At 37.9% G+C, this 23,073-nt stretch overlaps 2 protein-coding genes across 3 annotated transcripts; both read left to right on the forward strand.

Annotated features, from left to right (window-relative positions):
- The first annotated feature begins 860 nt into the window (after nucleotides 1–860).
- On the forward strand, nucleotides 861–5,337 carry LOC140244341 (uncharacterized). The gene is made up of 8 exons (XM_072323984.1): nucleotides 861–952; nucleotides 1,401–1,649; nucleotides 1,960–2,034; nucleotides 2,440–2,523; nucleotides 2,747–2,799; nucleotides 3,334–3,399; nucleotides 3,704–4,016; nucleotides 4,738–5,337. Exons 2-8 carry the CDS (start codon nucleotides 1,401–1,403, stop codon nucleotides 5,335–5,337), a joined length of 1,440 nt encoding a protein of 479 aa, XP_072180085.1. The 5' UTR covers nucleotides 861–952.
- Nucleotides 5,338–8,508: 3,171 nt separating this feature from the next.
- Nucleotides 8,509–22,807, forward strand: LOC140244204 (uncharacterized). Of its 2 annotated transcripts, XM_072323836.1 has the most exons (4): nucleotides 8,509–9,022; nucleotides 15,887–16,112; nucleotides 17,108–17,191; nucleotides 21,085–22,807. In XM_072323836.1, the coding sequence occupies exons 1-4, from the start codon at nucleotides 8,649–8,651 to the stop codon at nucleotides 21,256–21,258; spliced, it is 858 nt and encodes a 285-aa protein (XP_072179937.1). In that variant the 5' UTR covers nucleotides 8,509–8,648; the 3' UTR covers nucleotides 21,259–22,807. The 2 variants fall into 2 exon arrangements, with proteins under 2 accessions (XP_072179937.1, XP_072179936.1); XM_072323835.1 differs by lacking the exon at nucleotides 21,085–22,807 and having other exon boundaries at nucleotides 17,108–18,410.
- The last annotated feature ends 266 nt before the right edge of the window (nucleotides 22,808–23,073 follow it).

The following is a 23,073-nucleotide window of genomic DNA, read 5'->3' on the forward strand; positions in this document are numbered from 1 at the left end:
TTATTGTTTCGTGTCGAAACAATGCGCACCTAAAGGCAAATCTTGATCGTTCTTGTCAACGAAGCTGTAAATAAAGCTCACTTATGATATTCGTTCTCTGAATAGCATCTTGTGCTTTTCTTTGACGGCTTATCGTGTGCAATTAAATCGTGCTTTTTCGATTTTCTGGCGCAATTGTGGTCTTGCAATCTTCCGACATGAGGTATGTATGAAACACTATGCTATGTGATTGTATTTTCCAATGTATACAATCATCCAGATGAAGTCAAAGAATAACGATGAAACCCGTTTGCCCGGAAAGCACTCTTCCTGTATTTTCAGATAATCTATGTGAAAATGCAATGTTCGTGCAAGACCCAAGTACAATCCAATCACAAAATAATTGTCCTTGCATACACGTTACTCTAAAAGATTTGAGTATCTCATTATTTTGATCTCATTCGACCCCCTTTCTTTTATGTCACTATCGGCGGGCTTATCAATAGCTTGATTCCAGAATTTCTGGAAGACCTGCTTCCCAGCGGAAGTTTGACTGACCACGCCCTCTTCACAACGACACCTTCCAGTCACCTGGTGGCTGCTGGGTGTCACGTGATAAACTTAGACCATCAAAGCAAGGGGACTCTCAGGAAGAAGGTATTTATAAAACTCTGATCCTTAGCAAGCCATCTTCGCTAAGCATGTGTTATTACAGAAAGGTGCAAATATATTTGCGCATCTTCTAGTTTCATGTGTTTCACCAAACAAAACAAAACAAAGACCTTGTACATTGAAACGAGACATACTCATACGTGTATCACAAGTTATCTCCAATCATACACTTCTATCGCAATATATTTTCGTTTCTTGCCAGGAATACTTCCGACAATTGTTCACCTTCGCTGACACGAACCAATCCTTGGTTCAGGCAGATCTGCATCTTCTGACAGGCGATGACATTCGACTTCTCAAGGTATCACACTCCCTCTTTCAACACATAATGTGTGCATAATATAGATACAATATTATATGCACTGATGAGTTCCTGGACAGGTAGGGCTAATATCATTTTTTTCACAAAGATTTAAAATAAGTTCTTTATCATATTGAACGTGCCATGTCGTCAAAGAAAATGTTCAGATTACTGTTAAAAATCTATTGAAAATACTATAGGTATATGGACGCTGACATGAAATTCCAATGAAGATGTTTGAGTATTAACTACAATAACACATTCAACATTATTTAGAATTCAACATTATTTAGAAAAACATATTCGTGATAGAGTCATCTCATCAAATTCATAATTAAATCACACGCTCTTTACATTTTCTTCTGATATTTCGGAAGTCTGAGATGGAGCTGCTATCATATGAAACAATGGTATAACGTAACATCCCCTCATCGCACACTGTATATAGATGGGAGAGGTGAAGAAGTATGAACGAAGGCTTCGTCAGAAAATCTTGGGCGAGAAGGCGGTGGTGGAAGAGATGATCAGCTCCCACTTCAGCCGACAGAAAAGGCAGAGGCGCAGACGAGATGTCTGCCGAGACAAAACACTTCTCAACCTCAGAAAGAGACTGAGTGAGGAGAGGAAGAAAAACAGACAACTCCGAGAGGACTTGCGGGTCGAGAAAGAGAGATCGTCTGTTCTGGAAAGGGAGAAGGTACTCTTTTTGATCATGTGCATTTTATATTACAGGTATACAGCAATTGGAGGTCACTTTGTTTTGTACTTGCCTTTTTTTTTTATTTGATCCACTTTCTATACTTTCTTCCATCATCACAATGTGATGATGCATGTGGTTTGATTATCATTTTGACGAGTAAAATCGCTTTCAACGTAGTCCGTTTCTTTTTAGCAGCTTTCCGATATATTTATGGTTGATACACATAAAATGTATAGCTGTATATTGCAATCTATTCGACCATTTCAGATTATAAAGTTGTGTGGTTATTTTTTTTTCTTTCTTTCAGAATGGAGAGCAGACAAAAGTTGAGAAACTTTCAGGGATGGTGCGAAGAATGCGATCCACGCTCCTTGAAATGGAGGTAATAATAATTATTGTTAACATTATAACCATAGTCTTATCCAATTGTCGACATATCAGTATATTCAGGCTATACCATAATGAAGTACAGGCTTATTATTGGAACCATCAACAGTGAGAACAGATAACTTACAAATTGAAATGATAATAATAATTCGTACGGTTGGAGTTAATTGGTATACCATTCTCAGTCTACGTACCGGGTGCTAGGTAAACATCGAATCTATTATGGTGTTAATGAGTTTCCACATGAATCTGTTATAGGTCAGGCTGCAAACTCTGGCCACTACCTATACAGGAAGTACTTCGCTGAAGAAGGGTTTGCCCAGCTGCTCTCCATCGAATATCAACATTCAGTTATCTTCTTTTTTTTTTATTAAAACAAAATTATTGCATTTGCTTTCAGACCCACTCCGAAGGACTTCAGGTGGAATTGGACGAAGCCAAAACACACCTTGCCCAGACCGAGTCGGAACTAGAACTCCTCGCCGTAAGTTCGTTGCTATACCAAAACTTTTGTGCAAGCCTGATTGTACGATAAGTACCCCCATAAATAAATACATTTCACATTAATCTTTAACACGGCTGAAGTTGCTTGTGCAACTGACTTGAAAACAGATGTCAAAGACATCATAACATTAATTAGTCAAAGCAGATAATCATATTTCACGTGTATAGCGCATGTTCGCTTTTTCTTCTTGTTCCCATTGCAGAATGACCTCACTCTATACAGGAGCGAGTTAACTGACAAGGAGGAGCATATTACGTAAGTCATTGGTGTTTTTATGTTCTATTATAGTAGAATCGTAGATTATAATTATTGCCCTGCCCGTATCAGGGCAATACCCCCCCCCCCCCCCAAAAAAAAAAAAAAAAAAAAATATTATTACCCTCGGCTAAATTCTGGTGAGTGATAAGGTTAGAGTAAATATTAGGGTTAGGTTTCAGGTTAGAGTTTGTGTTAGGGTTAGGATTAGGCTCAGGACTATAGGATTAGGATTAGGATTAGGGTCAGGGGAAGGGTGGGGTAATTGCCCAGGGGGTAGTTGCCTTAGACCCATCGTGCGAAATGCAATAATGATTTAAGTTCAATTAAATGAAATCAATTGGTCTTCGTCATGTTTACATCCATAGTTGAAATTCCTCAGTTGATACACCTTGTTTCTTTGTATTTCTTGCTCTATCTTTATGTTTGTTGTTTTTTAGGTACGGTATTGAACATCGATATCTGTTGAAAAGAAACCATCACATCGATTTAAGTTTGTAACTATATGTTTTCTTCCGACTTTCATCAATGTAGATCTTTAGAGGATTCGCTTGCACAAGCAACGGACCTGAGAAATAAACTGGAGACAGAGTTCAACAGGTAAGCCTGGTCTTACAATCAAATGAAATATTTTGCGTCTCATGTTTTCACTTGACAAAGAATGGTCCATGGAAATAGCCCGAGAAAATTAATCTTGATTGAAATTACAATCACAAAGAGTCTATTGCAAACTGATGAAAATAATCCGTGTCATTGTTGATATTGCCCTAAGGACAAAAACGTGATTTGAAATCGTTTTCTTGTGATTCTTTATGTTAATTAATTCCTTGCGAGTATCAAAATTACAGAGAAAGTCCGTAGCCCTAAAGTTGCAATTTAACCAGGTAAATCAATTCAATTACAGGATTCTCGAGGAATCCGCTGACGACGACTTCAAACACCTGACGGGTAGCCAGCTGGCCATGCTGCGAAAGACAACCCCCTGCATTGATATCGACGTCGACGAGAAGTACGAACCCGTGGTCGATGACCAAAACTTCCTAGTCACACTGGGCAGTGGCAATTTCGGCACGGTGATGGCCTACCGAGAGAGGGAGGAGTTTGGCGACAAGAGCGTTGCCGTCAAGGTGCTTAATGATGGGGACAACGACGATGATGAGGGAGACTTCAAGGAACAAGTGCGACAGGAGGTTCTCCTTGAGGCCCGTCTCCTCAAGGTAGGATGGAATTTACTGGATCGTATAGTTTTCGTTGAGACTAAACTTCACGTTTCTGACACTTTTTGGTGAGATGATGAGAAACATCTTATGAAATATGAAAGAGCATGTAATTAAAAGAGGAATTCAACTTTATTTGATGAAAATTAGTTTTGAAATGGCTGAGATATCCAAAACAGAGCAATCCTTAATAAAAGTTGGGACGTATGCTACGAGTGCTTTGTTTTACTTTGTTTTTGGATGTCTCAGCCATTCCAAAACCGATTTTTATCGAATAAATTGAATTCCTCTTAGAATGGCATATGTAGGCACGCCTACTGTGTTCATTTCAGTGGTTTCTTGGTCTCCACCAATACTATACCAACTATAACTATACCTTTTAACATAATAGTCGATATGTATACTCACTTAAAATCTGATAGACTATATCCGTTACGTTTCACTGGAGTTACAAACGTTTTACATCTTCTGTAGCTGAAGATGAATTAAGTTTCATTCTTATATCATTAAAGCCACCTTAATGATCGAGTCAAATTTGACTATATTTTTTTCGTTCTGGTGCAATCCCTCCCAAACTTCATGTGCTTATTTTTTTATATTAAAGATGTGTGTGTGTGTTTTTTTTTTTATTGCACTGTATTGTGTTTAGATGAGCAAGACAGGAAGAACTATATCGAAACAAAAACAATTTCAAGCTAAGATTGACTTATTTCTCCCTCAGCTCTTCTTTGGAACGGGCGTCTTCCCTCGAGTGTTCGGCGTGGGAACAGTTCAAGTCGACAGAACCGCCATCGTCATGGAGTCCCTGGGTGACGACGAAACTTACAACGTGATCACCTTAAAGGCGTGGACATCATCCGAACACGCCGATCAGATCACGTTGGGCCAGGTTGCATCCGTGTTCCTCGACATCATCGAAGGCGTGAAAGCGATGCACGCTATGGACATCCTCCACAACGATATCAAGGACGATAACGTCATCGTGAAGAGGACAGGCCTGGACACCTTCCAGGGATTCTTGATCGATCTGGGCAGCGCATCGACCACCTACCTACCAGCGTCATACGCATTCCAGCAGGACCAGCTGGAGACTTATCGAGAGGACCCGCTCGCCATCCACTACGCTCCAGAGCTGATCTTGGACGGAGCGTTGACGAGTGTCGCCACTGATGTCTACCAGATCGGTCGTGTGATCTTTATGACGGGAGAAGAGCTGGAAATCGAGGCTCTAATGGACATTGGGGGAAAATGTCTATGTCGAAAGCCACGAGCACGACTCAAACTTGACGAGGTCTTTGATCTGATGGCCCAAATAGCATGATTCAGGGCCCGGGATTATAGGACATTGGCAGCACTAGTTTCTATAAGGGTAGCATTGAAAACTGAAGGGGTGGGGTTGCCTTGTCATTGAAAACCAAATAAAATAATTGTATATACATAGTTATCTCCTGTTTGGCCTTTGAGTTTTATTCTTCAAAGTAAACTTCAATGCTATGGTATTACATGTACAATGTTCTTTTCCTGCCGTGTCAAGACCTGAAGGCTTACAAAGGTAATTGCATCTCATAGTTTAAAAGATGGGCAGGCTGATGGCCTGGCTTATTAGTGACAGACGACCGCGAAAGCCGGTATGTATGTAGCATGTACATATTATGATATGTGACCGTGCACCACAAAACAAACAAAAAGTCGCACCCCTTGATTTCACATGGGGACTCAAAACAGGTGAAATGGGTAAACTATGTCAATCTTGAGTTTTTCATATTTTCTGAAAGAGCTATCTTTCTTCTAAATTATTCTTTAATTTGGGGTCATAACACGAATGGGAAAGTGTGTTTTCAGCAGTTTTTCTACAAACCCTTTTTGGGAGAGAGTATAGATTGATCAGGTACTGTATGTATTAGAGGCCCCTTTTCATTTCTTGAAATCCTTTGTACACTCTTCATTTTCAAGTCTAAACTTTTGAAAATATAATGCTACTGCTTTGTAAGTTGGCATTAATCATGGACAGAATATGTTGATAGAATATGCTCAATTTCAGCTTAATCTGATAATCTCTCCATTGTTGTTGCTCCGGTGGTTGACATCCTGTGTTTTGTCCCTTTCATCCCACAGCTAGCGCGGCTTGGTTCAAGATTAGGGAGCTTTAGATTTTAGACGCGCGGACGTTCAAATGGAAAAAAAAAAACATGGTCTGAGCGTGCGCAGTAACTTGACGTGCGCTACTGCGCACGCTCAGACCATGTTTTTTCTCCTTTGAACGTCCGCGCGTCTAAAATCTAAAGCTCCCTATTAAGCGCTTGAATGGACGCTGTACTTCTGAGCCTCTTTTCTCAGTTCACACTTTTTGTGTTTTCTTTCCAATATTTATATAGGTTAGGGGAGTCCATTTGAATTGAGTTATACACGTACATAATTTCAAAGCTTAGAGTCTGCTCTTTCAGAATCTGACCTTAAAGGCATAATTTACCATTATTTTTGCAGATGAAACAAAAACCCAGCATTAGTGCATCAAAATAGTTCCAAAATGTGAGTTTGGGATAGAAACAACCACTGTAAAAATTTAAATCCATATAATCAATGTTAAGTATTGTTAAATACCCAAAATGTGAACAATAGTTATGATAAAAATGTGCCAGACTAAACTGTCTACAGTTATGGTTTGATGAGAAAAACACTTATATCTCCTTATATTTTAGGCTTTCTTGTGAAAACTTTATATGGTAGGATGGTTTTGTGATACAACAGACCTACACATATGCATTAAATGTGATATCTTGAACATTTTTAAATTACTCTTCCCAAAGGTAAACAGGACCTTTAACTAAAAATTCATGTCTGGCGACTTTTTGTTGGTTTTGTGGTGCAGGGTCATATATATATATATATATATATATATATATATATATATGATAAAACAGATAGATAGCTCAATAAATAGTTTTATCCCTAAAAGTTTAATCCCTATCCCTTTTATCCCTACCTCTTAAAAATGTAGGTCTATATACTCTTCGGTCATGGAGGACACACTCATATTTTTTTTTTCACCAGAGATTTGAAATGTGTATACATCAAGCATCACTTCGACTCAAAATATATCAAACATAACTGTAGCAAGAGATCAGATATAAGAGACATATCGATAAGGAAGATGAAGTGGGGGGGGGGTCCTTGATCCTTGTCCAATCTAGCGGATTCAGAGGGGGCGCCCCCCCCCCCCTCTTTATTTGTTGTTAAAATAAAAGAACTAAAAAGAAAAAAAAATGAAATAAACCCCGGAAGTAGCACCAGAAATATTGTTTGCGCCCCTTCACGAAATTCCTGGATCCACCCCTTGTTGTCACATCTTAAACGATAATATTTTGAGATTTTTTTTTTAAAACCTAAATTACCTGTTACTAGTTGGGAAGAAAAAGAGAGGGAGGGAGAGAGAAGAAGAGAGGGGGAGGAGGACTCGGGGGACGGGATGCGCTTAGCACATTATGAAAGATGTTATTATTTTCAGGATTTTTTTCCAACCTCAGTTACCCATAACTTCTTCGAGCAATCATTCTCTTGACGTTGTGTGTTATATCCATAGACGGATAGTCAACAGAAAGAATCAAAACTCCCAAAGCAATTATGGTGTAACTGTATGATATTGATACATGAAAAAAAAAAAAAAAAAAGGAACTGAAGAGAACATTTCGTGTATCGCGCCTCCTTTCCAATACTAGTACAATATTGTACTTCTACAAATTTTCCGTGACGTCAGAAAATGGGAAAGGTTAGAATGAATATTTTATTTCAACATGAGCTGATGACGATATCTACAAAACTTGTACAGTAACTGTTGCTGAAAATATCGATATTTTACATACAGTGTCAACACGACATTCACATGGTCTGCAGCCAGCTTTCTAAGATTTCACCCTGGGATTTCACGCGTTATCAGCTTCTTTATAATTATCTATATGTCTTGATGTGCTCTATAATATCGAAGACTCTAATTACGTTGAGTTATACGGATTACATGGTATATTGTTTTACTTTAGGTCCTTGTATCTCCTCCTAGGACGAACACACATAGGTTGCTAAAGAACACGTTTCCAAGTATCATTTCAAAACGAAATTCTTATTATGAAGTCTGTCATTCCGTTCAAATATGAAAATTTAAAATGCAATTAAAGAAACAAAATTCATAGACCGTCTACCAAACCTTTTGATTGGTTGGATGAAAAACCAGGTCTGCGCAAGAGTTGGTGGGAAAAGAAATTCCATATGCTGTACCCGCAAGGATACTCTGCGCGACTGGGCTGCGGAGGTGTCGTGCAAACAGTACATGTACATTGTAACCTCTTGGTTGCATGCGCGATGATTCTTCGACGCTACGTAGTGTACACGCCAAGCCACAATTACACCTTGAACAGCGGCGCGCGAGGCGGCTAGGCGAGCGACAAGGTTCAATGTTGTATGTTGTAGTATAGTAGCTCGTCGTATACACATCGTCGTCACAGCCATACGTGTGACGCACTTGCCGCTAGGAAAGAAAATGGACCGAAGGTGACACTTGTTTTACAAATATTTCATCTGTGACTGAAGATTGCGTGAAAAACAGCTTGAACTCTTCAAGAATATAACTTTGAGAGCAAAATGCCGCGTTCCAGAAGTAAAAGTTCTTCTCCAGAGAGGAAATCCAGTAAAAAGAAGCGATCCCGGACACGTTCCAGATCGAGATCACGATCAAAATCGAAGGCGCGAGAGAAACATGAAAGGAAAGAACGTGATAGATCAAGAGAAAGGGACAGATCAGAAAGGCATAAAAGCAGTAAATCTTCTAGGAGATCCAGGTCCAGGTCAAGAGAACGAAGGAGACATGAAAGATCCCGATCAAAATCAAAGAGAAGGACTCCAAGCCCAGAAATTGACATATTTGGCAGGGATTTGAGCAAGCGGAATGCACAGGAGGAAAAGCAAAGACGGCAAGAGGAGGAAAAACGAATGGAGATGGAAAGACAAAGAAGAATGTGAGATTTCGTAGGAAAGCCGCTGGCGGGGCAAGGCGTGCTATTTATGGCTTTTAAACCGATAATTTCATGTTAATTTGGAAAGAGCTGTGTTTGGTATCCTGTTGCAATATTAAAACAATGTTTAACTTTGAGTTTTTACTCGTACTTGTTATTAAAGGCCTAGCCTGGGGTCTACATTGTAGAACTTCTGGAATGTCTACTAACGATAGACTCTAACGTATGTTAGGCCTATTCTAATTTCTATTTTGACTAACGGGACACTGTTTGGGTTAGAAGTTAGGTGCTGATGGATGCTGTTCTGGGCCTGGGGGTGTTTCATAAAGCTGTTCGTAAAGTATCGAACAACTTACGAGCGACTGGTGATCAGTTCTGATGTGCAACACTTATCAGAATTTCCATAATTCAGCACAAGAACTGATCACCAGTCGCTCATAAGTCATTCGTAACTTTACGAACAGCTTTATGAAACACCCCCGTACGATATTTAGGGCGCCAGACAACTCGCCCTCGAGACAAGTCCCCCGAAGACAGCTCGCCCTCGTTTTTCGAGGGCGAGTTGTCTTGGGTCCGAGGGTGAGTTGTCTCAAGTGGCGAAGGAATATACCCCGAATGTTTGATTTAATTTCAGACAAAATAAAAGCTGCTTAAAATGACTTTGCATTTATCTGCCTAAATCAAATTTAAGAGTGCACACAGTTTGTATTTTCTCCGACTAAATGTTAAAATCATTTTTAAAATGAAAATTATGGCATTTTGTTATCGCATTTTCCCAGCCCTGAGATCGCAAGAATTGCCGAATCGTCCATGCCCAATCTGCGCTCGCCCCCTGATTCTCATCAGCAAACTGCAGTAAATTTTTGGATTTTGAATGCACCTCCTAGACTTCATTTATGATTACACTGTAATGATGCTAGATATTAGAGTGAATTCGGTTAATATATTTCACTGTCATCGTTTATTCAGCAGAAGAAGAAGTAGAGTCAATCTCGCCCTCGCCTCTTTTTCTTCGGCTAGCGCGGCGTGCATTGTAGGCTGCTTGTACTCCAGTTAACAGGAACACAATGCAGCATGCAACCTACAATGCATGCCGCGCCAGCGGGAGAAAAAGAGGCGAGGGCGAGATCGTATCTTCTTCTTTTGCTGAATAAACGAAGACAGTGAAATATTAATCAAATTTAACCTACTATCTAGCATCATTAATCAATAATACAAACCTGAATCGTAAATGAAGTCTAAGAGGTGCATTCAAAGTCAAAAAATTTACTGCAGTTTGCCGAGAAGAATCAGGGGGTGAGCTCAAATTGGGCATGGACAATTCAGCAATTCTAGCGATCTCAGGGCTGGGAAAATGGGATAACAAAATGCCATAATTTTCATTTTAAGAATGATTTAATCAGAGAAAATAGAAACTGTGTGCATTCTTGAATTCAATTTAGGCAGATAAATGCAAAATCATTTTAAGCAGCTTTTATTTGTCTGAAATTAAATCAAACATTCGGGGTATATTCCTTCGCCACTTGAGACAACTCACCCTCAGACCCAAGACAACTCGCCCTCGAAAAACGAGGGCGAGCTGTCTTCGGGGCGACCTGTCTCGAGGGCGAGTTGTCCTGGATCCGATATTTATACTGTACAATTGTAGTTATGGTCCCTATGACTTCTTACAACAGGGACCAAGCTTACCTGAGGCTGAGCTGTGGTTAGGCGGAGTATTAAGTAAGGCACCTACATGTACATTTGTACTCCAGTATAAATAAAATCGGTTTAATTAGGCCTACCCGATAGATCTTATTCTGCATGACCAAATTGCATCAATATTGCACAGGCTACATTCAAACACATATCAGATCACTCACAGTCGCATGAATTTGAGCCACACTGCATAGACTCTACTCTTTGTAGTCATAAACATATTGTAGACTGTTGTTAGAAGAAAGGGCTTCTAGAGGCCCATCTTTACTATACTAGTTCTAGTGACAAGAACGCATGGTTCAAGTTCAAGTTTATTTATTCATTTGTCTTTCTTCCAACAATAAGCAATATAACAATAACATAACAATAACATTGACACTTTCTTTCAGGAGTATATAGGAACAACAAACAACTAACACTAAATTTTTGCAGATACATAAATATATAATTACATGTGTATGTGAAATGATAAGAAAGGGTAACAATATTTTGAGAAAGGCAAACGAGGAGACCTTAATGAAGCATAGCTTGTAAGACAAGGTCCCTCGGGAATAAAAGAGGAAAAAAATACATGTATCCTGTATACATAGTGGAAGAAAAAAAAACAACAAAAGATACACAATCTCAAACGAAAACAGGGTTAGACAAGGGAGGCTATGTGCAATGGGGTGAAGGGAGATTATTTACATAAAACAAGGGTAGGAATGAAGGGAGGGGGTGGAAAGGAAAGATAAAGAGAGGGTTATGTGAGATGATGAAATACACAAGCACGCACACCCAACAAAAACAAAACAAAAATCAAAAAAACAAACAAACATAAAACATAACAAAACAAAACAAAACATGACAAGAAGACAACTGGGTTTCAATAATATTATACATCAATACTTTCTCTCTTTTTTAAAGGGAAGTCTGACATAAAAGCATATGCATCTGTAAAGTAACATACAGGACTTACTTTCAGTTATTGACATTAACATTGTTTGCATGGCATGGTCTCTGTTGATTAAATATAGGTTCTAATCTTATAAATTATTTTCGCGTACATGTAGTGTGTACACTGACCACTACCATGCGCTTTCAGGTATAGATTCTAATTTTGTTCTGAGCAGTGCAGTGATGCCAAGTATCAAAGTCAAAATTGATGCTTCCTACATACAATTGTGTGTGATTCAGATTTACTTAAGTGATTTAATACATTTTGTACATGTCGACAAGTACTTTATGCAGTTTTTTTGACGCAGTTTGTTGTGCAGCTAAACTTCAGATACAACCGTACCTACTTTGATATGAAACTCCATTAGTGCCAGAAATTGAGCAAAAGTACAGTTTGTATCCTTTCTGACGTACAGCTGTAAAATTACTCCATATTCTTGCCGAGTACACTCCTACCATTTTGTACAGATTTCACTATTGCACAGAATCCAGAGTGTATGGGTTAGAGCATTTACAAACTTCAGTGTAAACTACACTTTTTGTTTGCCTGGAAGAAGAAAGAAATACTCAAATTTAAGCTTACTGGTCATCATCATGGTAACTGTGTACACCCCTCCAATTTTGCAGGGGGTGGGGGGGGGGGGGGAGGTGACCTTTAAACAGCACCTTGGAAATCTGTATCATTTTGGAACTGCATCACTAAGTCCTCAGCCTGGTCAAGATGCAGATATTTTGCAAATACAATGTAATTGCAGCTTTGAAGTAGTGCAGATTACTCAGGTCCTGACCAAATAATGCCAATATTATCAACATAATCAAGTTTAATTTCCATTTAAGGGGTGCTAGTGTAGGGGAGAGCGGGGTGAGTTGGGACGCGGGTCAAGTGGGACACGTTCTCTGAATCAAAAACTGTCCAACCAATCAGCAGTTGGTTTATATCTACAATAAGCCCCTACAATGTACAAGCTTGTAGCAACCATACATCACACTAAAAAGCCATGCAGTTCGGCAAATTCTAAGTAAGTATAAATTGCTAATGAAAATTTTCCCCAAAATATATATTTTTTTTGAAATCAGGTTAATTAACCTGTTGTCTTTGTATTCATGATTTCAAGGGTACAATTTAAGCTGGTGGTGAGCCTTATTAATATGCAACTAATATAACTTGTTTTTGACAAATGCCTGCATGGTTACTGAGTAGTCCTACAGACTGTACATATTTATGTACAGTGTAATGTCATGTGAGGGACAGTTGGGACAACATGTCCCATTTGTCCCTCATAATACCATTACATGTATTTCCAAAAGTTTCCAAAAGTTTGAAGTTTTATTAGCAACAACATTTGAACATGTACATTTTCAATCATTATACAATTGTATTTACATACATATATGAAAAAAAAAATACATAATCTATTACTCCTTTACAATAACATGATTAAATAAACTCATTTGAGATTTAAATGTGATACATGTAGCGTAATTCTACAAAGTTGTTGTTAACAAGGAAACCAAAAGTTAGCACACGTGCTAGTCGAGATTGGTCACCTTGATCTTCATACTAAAAGCTAAACACAAACGAAAAATTATTACATGGTTGGTTGAAATGGCTATTAATATTTAAATACAATGTACATCATATACTTTCTAACATAGAAAACTAATTCATACAAAACAAACATACATATTACATGTAAGATGAGTCAAACAATATTTATTACCCAAATTCACAGTTGATGTAATCTGAAAAGAAAATGTAAAGATCAATAAAGATAATGGAGATACAGCAGGCCTAAGTTTATACAGGCGTATTTATTAACTACTGGGCAAGGAAACAATTTAAGCAGTTCAGATTTTCAAACATGTTGTTCAAACTTGTTTTGTTGAAATAAAGATAATTGTAAAGCATGTTTGACTATTTTAATTACCAATGTTTCATTACACCTTCCAACTTTGACATTTCTATAGGATGTCCCACTTCACCCCCACCGTCCCATTTTTCCCTTTGCTGTTGTCCCACTTTACCCACAGGTGGGTCAACTTCTCCCCAAAAATAAGGTTTTTGTCCCCGCCGAACGAGTTCGAGCAGGGGACTATGAAACGGGCTCCGTACGTGTGTGTGTCCGTGTGTCCGTCCGTCCGTCCGTCCGTCCGTGTGTCCGTCCGTCCGTCCGTGTGTCCGTGTGTGCGTCCGTGTGTGATCAAAATGTTCAAAATGCTACTCCTTCGCCATTTCTAACCCGATTTTGATTCTGTTTGCTTTATATGATAGCACTACATGGGAGCTTTGAAACTTCTATACAGAATTTCAGTTGTGACCTTTGACCTTGACCTTTGACCTATATTGTACATTTTGCTTCAAAATGCTACTCCTTCGCCATTTCTAACCCGATTTTGATTCCGTTTGCTTTATATGATGGCACTAGGTGAGGGCTTCAAAACTTCTACACAGAATTTTGACCTTTGACTTCTTTGACCTTTGACCTTGATTTTTGACCTGTATTGTACATTGCCTACAAAATGCTACTCCTTCGCCATTTGTAACCCGATTACAATTCCGTTTGCTTTAAGTGATGGCACTAGGTGAGGGCTTCAAAACTTCTACACAGAATTTTGACCTTTGACTTCTTTGACCTTTGACCTTGATTTTTGACCTGTATTGTACATTTTCCTACCAAATGCTACTCCTTCGCCATTTATAACCCGATTTTGATTCCGTTTGCTTTATGTGATGGCACTAGGTGAGGGCTTCAAAACTTATACACAGAATTTTGACCTTTGACTTCTTTGACCTTTGACCTTGATTTTTTTTACCTATATTGTACATTGGCTACAAAATGCTACTCCTTCGCCATTTCTAACCCGATTTCGATTCCGTTTGCTTTATGTGATGGCACTAGGTGAGGGCTTCAAAACTTCTACGTAGAATTTTGACCTTTGACTTCTTTGACCTTTGACCTTCATCTTTTTACCTATATTGTACATTTTGCTACTAAATGCTACTTCCGGCGGGGACATATATTACGCACCGCGTAATTTCTACTTTTCCTTGTTTCTGTTCATTAACTGCAGAAAATTGAGAACAGTGCCATCCCCAGCTTACCATGGCTCTTTACATGTATGTAACCTACCATATGAACCTTCATGCAAGCCCAAAAGGAAATGTACATGTAATCATCTCTTCTATAAAAAGATATACAATGTAAGAAGAAAATCGGCGAACTTGAAATAATGTCCCACATCGCCCCACTCTCCCCTAGGGTTTCTGTTGTGATGTGGGCCAAAACCCAAACTGCGTTATGTACTTGTAATCAGTGCAGTGTGGTGGGATATTGGTTTTCCAGCTAGTCCCACACATACGTATACAATTGTACATGTTTTGTACATATTGTATTAGGTACACTTGTAGAAATTTAGGAGAGGTGCAATGTTCAGTTGTGCATTGACATGCAGAAAATGTAAAATCTATGCCAATCATAACTGTTGCTTGACATACACTGTACAGTACAGTGAACTGTACAGGTTTGTGTTTTTTCACCTCTTGAAGGGAAGAAATATACATGTACCATGTAATGGAAAAGTAGTACATGTATATACTACTGGAAAAGTAGTGTGAAGTAAATGTGATGAAGAAATCATATGGAGGGCTTCCAAAGGAACTCTTTCTTGAGATTCTTTTCATGGTTTGTGTGTAGCATTGATGGTCCTGATCTTGTCCCATTTATTGTATGAATTTGACAATGTTTTTAGTGGTTGTATGCTGACACATTGTTGACCTCCAGTTGACTCTTCTTTGAACAGTAGAAAGGCAGACACAAGAGTGTCTAATATGAACTCCTGAGTGAGGTTTAAGTGAATAAATGCTGAAAAACAATCATTTGTTACATGTACTCAGCATTTACAATGTATGTTTATGTATCAAGCATCATTCGCATATATGAACATGTACAGTATACTGTATGAGACCAAAAAGAAAAAACAAAAACAAAAATGGAAAGAAAGAGGAAAAAAAAGAAAAGAGAAGACATGAGCATACCAGTACTTCTAGAATCTAATTTTTGTCCAGGTCTTGTTCTGGAACTAAAACTGACTCACAAATTACGGCATTGCCACATACAATTTATGTGTATGAGAGATGTAGACCCTGCATCTCTCATGCGCTTTTGTATGATGTCTGTGTGTTGTGGGAGAACATATTTCAATGTACTTCTGAATCATTTCAACTCCTTGCAGACGTCAGCAGGAGATGGAGGCGAAGCTGATCGAGGAGGAAGTGACGCGGAGAGTGGAAGAGATGGTCGCCCAGCGGGTGGAGGAGGAGCTGGAGAAGAGGAAAGATGACATCGAGGAGGAGGTGAGGAGACGAGTGGAGGAGGCCAAGCGGATCATGGAGAAAGAGATGATGGAGGAGATGGAGAAACAGAGGGAAGCAGAACTCGCAGCTCAGCAAGCCAAAGAGGTTAGTGCAAGGGATTTTGCAGGAGAGCCACATCAAGCAAAGGGGTGGATGTTAGATAGTGATGTCAAGTACTATTACTGTGGAGATGTGGTACAATGAGGTGTGTGTTCTAACACTATTCAGCCTCGTATATAAGTCTAGCATCACTAAATTATTTTCTTAACCACATGTATACTTGTATGTAACAAAAGTTTTTGTATCGCTTATCTACAGAACCGTATCCTGAAGAACAAGCCGTTCTTCAACAGTTTTTACGTGCACGTTGTGCAAGACAGTTGTTTTGTGTATTGTATCTGACTGCATGTGCCTACGTGTACATCTATGCCAGCTAAAATCAGTTGAATTATGGAAGGGTGTTCCCAAATGGGTACATTGTATGAACTTGTACATAGTCAAACGCCCCACCCCATACTTAATGGACAAGTGCTCATTGATTTTACTTGCCCTTGAGTGAGATTTAGTAACCCAGGCAAGCTGGTTTGTAGCACCCTGCTGTGTCATCTGCACACTTTTGTTAGCAAGAAAACTTGTGAAATTCTCTCTAAAGGTCTCTCCTTACTACACCTTACTACAGTCTATTTCTTGTAGTCTAGCATCAAATATAATATGAGAATAGCTAGACTGATGTAGTCACTTTATAAAGGTCCTACTAAACTTAAAGGACAAGTTCATCTTAATATCTTTCTAAGCATTCATATATAGTACATTATAACTACGTACACCTCTAGCTGTAGTAGTCTTCTCATCAGTGATTACGGCACCAAATCTTTAAAAATTCATAACCTTTTAACGGAATCCCCGATTATCCTCAAACTTTCACTGATGTTTTCTTCTAATATTGCTACATTCACTCAATCCACTCATACCCTTGCACATTATGTACAATTTTTGATATTATGGTGAACTCCGTCCTTTAACAATGACTGTTCTAATAGTGTCTGTGAACCCTTCGGCTGTGGTCGTTGCTAAGGACTTTGTCTGTTTTGACTATGCAGGAAGAAGAGCGGAAGAAGCGGGAGGAACTGGAAAAGATCATGCTGGAGAATCAACAAAAGATTGAGGATGCGCAGAGGAAGCTGGTGAGTGGTCATTGTCCAGTCATTGTGGGGGGTCAGGCCGAGACACAATCACTAAGATATCCACACCCTCTTCATATTTACATTCGCACACACACATACAGTGTTTACACATACATAAAACATGCAAGCATGTGTATTTACACGTACATTAACCTGTTTGAACCTTTTTTTTTCATGAGAGGGGACGACAGTGAAAACTTCTACATTGTACAAGATCATAAAATCAGTGCTAATGCATTTCTTTGATTCTTATGCTACTTCATACACTTGTAATCTACTGTTGCAATAATTCTTTTAATCCACAGGTTCACCAGTGTTACATTCTGTTTTTTATACCTTACAGATTTTATCATACAGGTGAAAGCAGCCATTAAGCACTTCACTCATGCATAGTTCATGTTATTTCTGTTCATATTTGACTGACAGTTTAAAAAAAAAACCAGTAAATTCTGTATTGATTTAGTTCGGATGATACAGATTAAAGATTAAAGAAACAAAAAAGAATTTGATATGTGTCAACTCTTACTAGTTCTGAAAGGATTTTGGTTCATTGTGTAAATTATTCCGTCAGCCTCTATGCTTGTTAGCATGTGTGTTCGAGTCTAGTGCATGCATCATTAGATTTCCATTTATTTGCCGGCTTTTGTAAATTCTGATGTTATGTAATATTCATTTGCCATAGGGACAATCATTGACTGATGACACCTTTCTTTAAGTCACACAGAATTTTCCTGTCTTAAAGGGCACCTGAAGTATTAATGATGTTTTATTTACTACTCTGTGTTTCTTCTAACTTTAATTCTATCATTCCCACTTCTCTGCAAGCACACTTCTACATGGGAACTTGTGTTTACTTTGTACTTGAAGGAGTTGTCTAACCAGTCACAAAATGTTTACTTTCTAGTATGTTCATGTACACGTAGTGTTGCCAAGAATGATTGAACACTTGAATCAGTGAGAAATATGTTCTTTGAAACCCTTTAAAATGCTTTTCAAAATATATGGTAACATATGTAGAATAGGTCCTGTTTACATCGGCAACATTTGTCTTGAGCTTAAATTTGTACATTTACACAGCAGTGATGCCTAACTATGTTGAATGCATCAATTATTGTATTTCTTTTCATTTTTTTAACCTCGTTAAAAATTTTCAAAACTGGCACATAAACAATATATCTTATTTCTGCTATACATGCAAATGTAAGCAGTTTTGATATCATACCCCTTGATCTCCATTTTTTTTTCTCTCTGCAAAGTCAAGAAATTTTGGAAACAAATTGATCACTACTTACATTTGTAACTGAGAAGGAGTAAGAAATCTGATAAAATGTAGGATTGGTTAGACAACTCCTTTTAATCTCCTATTCTTTGCACCAAAAATCTTTAAATTATGCACTTCCATTTGATTTGCCATCTTTCTACTGTGAAAATTGTGTGCTTTACAGATTTTAGGTAATGTACATGTTGGCCCTATACAGTGTAGCATGTAATACCTATTGGGGTATTTTTTTTTTTTCAAAGTTTTTAAAGCTTGCCAAGTTGTATGTACAATGTATGTGGGATAATTCCGTAAATACCTTCACTGTAAATGCTGCGAATTGCCAATCCGTGATGGCACTTGAAAAATATGCAGATCTGAAATATGTATAATGTTAGAAAACATCTTTGAACCATGTCGGTATTGTGAGGGCCACAGTTAGTGAATTTAAAGGGCTGTCCATCAATTTTTAGGATGTACTGTATTTTCTCCATGCCCCTTTGAAACAAAATCATTGAAAAGCTTCAAATAACAATCTAAATGTACCTACACGTAGAGTGAGAACTACACTGTATGTATGTTGCATGATTTCTATGTTGGGTTCATTTCTCTATTTGATGTTCATTTCCCTTGTACTGCACTCTTTTCTGTATTATTTTATTTCATTTTTTTTAATCTTCAGTTAGATAAAGTGCATGTGGTTCTGTCACTAATGTTATGAAGTTTTAGTGTACTTTCCTTCTCACTGGACAAGACATTATACATTTACAAGTGTATGTAGTTTCAACTGCATCTACAGGTATGTTTTTTCTCAGCATTGTAGATGTTTTGTTATGGAATCTCCCGTGTACTTACAGTAGCAGAGCATATCTTCTTTTACTCTACAAATAATCAGTATAGAGGAAAAAATAGTTTTGATAATAATGTGAACACCACATATCAGCATCCCACATTGATTTTTTTTTTTTTTTTTTTTTTTAAGTGGAAAGAAATTGACAGTATACGACATGTCTGAAAGTCCGTCACATGAACATAACACACCTTTTTTAATCAATGTTATCAACAGCATAAGCAAACTTTTTTTAATCTGAAGTGCTAATATATGTCTTCACAATCATATCACAATGTAATTATGTGCATCTAGAAATAGCTAGTTATTTGTGCATAGGATTTTTTTTTTTCATTCTTGCCCTTTGCCCCACTTTTGGTTAATTTTCGTCAGACACAATGTTCCGCAAAAGACAAATTTATACAAACTTTACTGTCCCTGTATTACTTTATAAGGAATCCCTCTACATATAGCTGTTTATCCTTTACACTTTTGATTTTTAGGGTTATAGTCTAGATGTATACACAGTATGTATTAACCACTTGATTTTTTCCACAGTCAAGCTTTTGCCAAGAGGACAAAGAGAGGGTTACGGATTGCATCACTGAACCCTTTTGCTAACTTTCATTGTTCTTTTTTTTTAACAATTTGAGACAATCTTTGACAGAGGTGAAGATTTGTGTATAACGTTGCTAACTTGAAGTGCAGGAAATAGTTTGCTGTGCTGAAAAGGTGGAATCCACTTGGCAAAAGGAGCAGGAATATTCTGAAGCAGCAGAAGGCTCGCAAGTTTAACTTGGTTTGTTTTTCACTTGCAACTGGTCCAGATTTGTCTTTGTATGTGGGGGTTTTTGTTTTGTTTTTTTCTCTTTTTTTTTTTCTTCTTCAAAATGATCTGAGACCAGTTTGCAGAAATAATGTTCCTATTCCAATCACTCTTGTCTGTCAAAATTTTTAATAATTGAATTGGTGCCCTTGGACAAAATATACATTTGAAAATACACATTTTCTTTTCCCCAGTTTGGTTTAATAAAAAGCATCACCTTGAAATAATTGTCTTGTTTTTGGAGGTACTCTTGAGGGAAAAAGGATATTGATGAAATAACTAGGAGATGAAATACAGATGGGCAATAGGCAGAGAGAGTTTAGATAAAAGATGACTTTCCTGAGCGGTGCAGTGTTTGAAAGTCCAGATGCAAGTTCTACCATGGAACAACCATTACACTGTAGACTTGTGTCATATTTACTGGAATATGACAAGGAAAAGGAATGTAATTACTTCCTATTTCATCTCCATTAAAATTTCATCAAAGAGAGAATATGTCCATTTGGTCACAAATTGCACTTATGTCAGGCAGCAAACCGTGAGTATACACCCCAAGGGACTTTTTTTTTTTTTTTTTTGGTTGCCTTGCTTACATGTAAGAGAACTTTAATACTTAGCACATGGTAATTTCAGAGCTGTATAATTGCCTCTACTCCAGGGCTACAGATTCTTTTTTAGACAGTGATGAATTCATCACCCATCAATGTGAAACGAGTTGAACATTTGCAATGTTTTAGGGAGAATGAGAGAGTTTTCCAAAATACCTGGAGAGATTTTTGAGTGAGTTATCCGTTCAGGAGGAATAGAAAAGAAAGAAACCACAAAACAAAAACAAAGAGGAAAATCGTGTTAAATGTAATATCATGTTTAAACAGGAAAGAAAAGAAGATGTGAAAGAGTGGACATGTTGAACTTAGTGGATGATGGTGTTTTTGCATGACAAAAGTGCTCACATTTAGCCCTGTCTTTCTGGTTTCTAGGCGGAGGAGCGCTTGGAGATGGTTGAGCGTCAGCGTAAAATGGACGAGGAGCGCCAGGCCTTTGAGCGCGAGCAAAAGCGCCGGCACAAGGCCGAACAGGACCTTATCCTTAACAAAAAGAGCGGCCGGCCCAAATTGTCCTTCGGCTTTAAGAAGACCGACCCAGCTACCTGATAAAGGAACATCCCAATGCGGTGATTATCCTTCTTCATGATTTTGTTGTTATTGTTTGTTGTTGTTGTTTTTTTGTGATATTTTTGAAGGGGAAAATCTAATGCAACTTTCATTGTATATTTGGTAGCTCTTGTGACCGGTTGGGGGGAAAGGCGTTCCTGTCCAATCTTTCTTTTTTTTTCTTTCTTTTTTTCTTTCTTTTTTTTTTTCTGTGGGAAAAGCTGATATTTTTTTTTTTGGAGGTAATTCTGTGTTTCATTGAAATAAATTTTTCCATCTGCATGGGTGTTAGATACCAAAATGGTTGACTCGTCTGTTTATGACCCTGGTGTTATAGGGGAAATAATGAACTTCAATTGACCTATCAATAAATCTATATGGACCTAGCTAAGTTAATATGTGCACACTAATTTATGGATGTATATTTCTTTCTTTTTCATCACCAAAATTTCAGGGTTCTTTTCATGTAGAATTACATTATAAGTATTCCCTATACAAATTTATTGAATGTTGGCTAAACCTGAATCCTAAAAGCAGTCGTAACAAATCGACAGTAAACAATGTGTATACATTTTCAGCATGATTTCAGTGATTGCAAGGTTACATGTATGTGTTGTGATATTATGGACGGTGATAAAGTAAGTGGCATATTTATCAGAGGGCCCCAGGCATACAGCGTAATTTTTTCCATGGTATGGCTTGTACCTACTTATTATTATCACCTGTAGTTATAAACGTAGACAAACAGAGTGAAAAAAGAAAATTTAATCACTAGAGTTAACTTTACAAGTTGTACGTTGCATGTGTACATAGATAGTTAGTATTCAACTATCTATTCCACTCCTCTGTGAAGTGTGTGTCCCCCATAATACAGTGTAGTATCATGCCCTGTCCCAGTTATATAACACATATCCCTCCCTTCCCCTTACTCAGAATATGCGGAGTATGAACTTATTACAGTGTCAATGTTTTCAACCAATCACTAGTTTTGGTGTCATTGTGGAAGCAGTTGGTTTGAATGTTTCTGATAATGAGGAGTTTTGACAGTAAATTGAAAACCCATACATGCTTATGGAAAGTATGTTTGTGTCATATACATCTGTACATGTACAATGGTAAGGCATAAAGTCATATATAAAGCAAAGGTTTGGTAAAATTGCGTATTAAACTCTCAGTCATCAGGTTTTAAAAGTTAGAATCTCTGTAGGGTTGTACAATGTTTATGACACAGACAAACAGAGCTTGGAAGAGGGATTAACAGTATTGTCAATCCTCCATTACCAGATCACTAATGGAGGAACTTTACCACAATTGTTAGTGAACACCTGTAACATAATGTACATTGGACTCCCGTTATAACAAAGTCCTCAGTTTTCTTTTGTTCCATGTATCGAAATTTCGGTATAACCAGACAAATAAACATTAAAAACCATAGAGCAGATGATGCTGCAGCCTGAATTTTTATTTTGTTGTAACCAGAATTTTGTTTTAACTGTGTTCATCATAACAGGAGTTCACTAGACCTGTACACTGTAAGTGTAATAGGAATAATGGGGGGGGGGGGGGGGGGGGGTAGGGCACATAACCACACTATGATAATGCCTGATTTAAAGGGAAAACAAGCAAGCATGTGAGGCAGTAAGATATACAGAAAAGAAGTAATACACACATGTATGAGCCTGGGATGCTGTAAAAGTAGATATTTTTGCTGATCTAATTTTTCGCGCTTGGCCAGGTAAAAAGAGTTTAGTGTGTTTTTAATTTCGCGGAATCAAGACAGTAAGTACTGGTACATACGTGTATGGCATGCAAAAA

The sequence above is a fragment of the Diadema setosum genome, chromosome 21, assembly GCF_964275005.1.
Source record: "Diadema setosum chromosome 21, eeDiaSeto1, whole genome shotgun sequence".
Classification (NCBI taxonomy): Eukaryota; Metazoa; Echinodermata; class Echinoidea; order Diadematoida; family Diadematidae; genus Diadema; species Diadema setosum.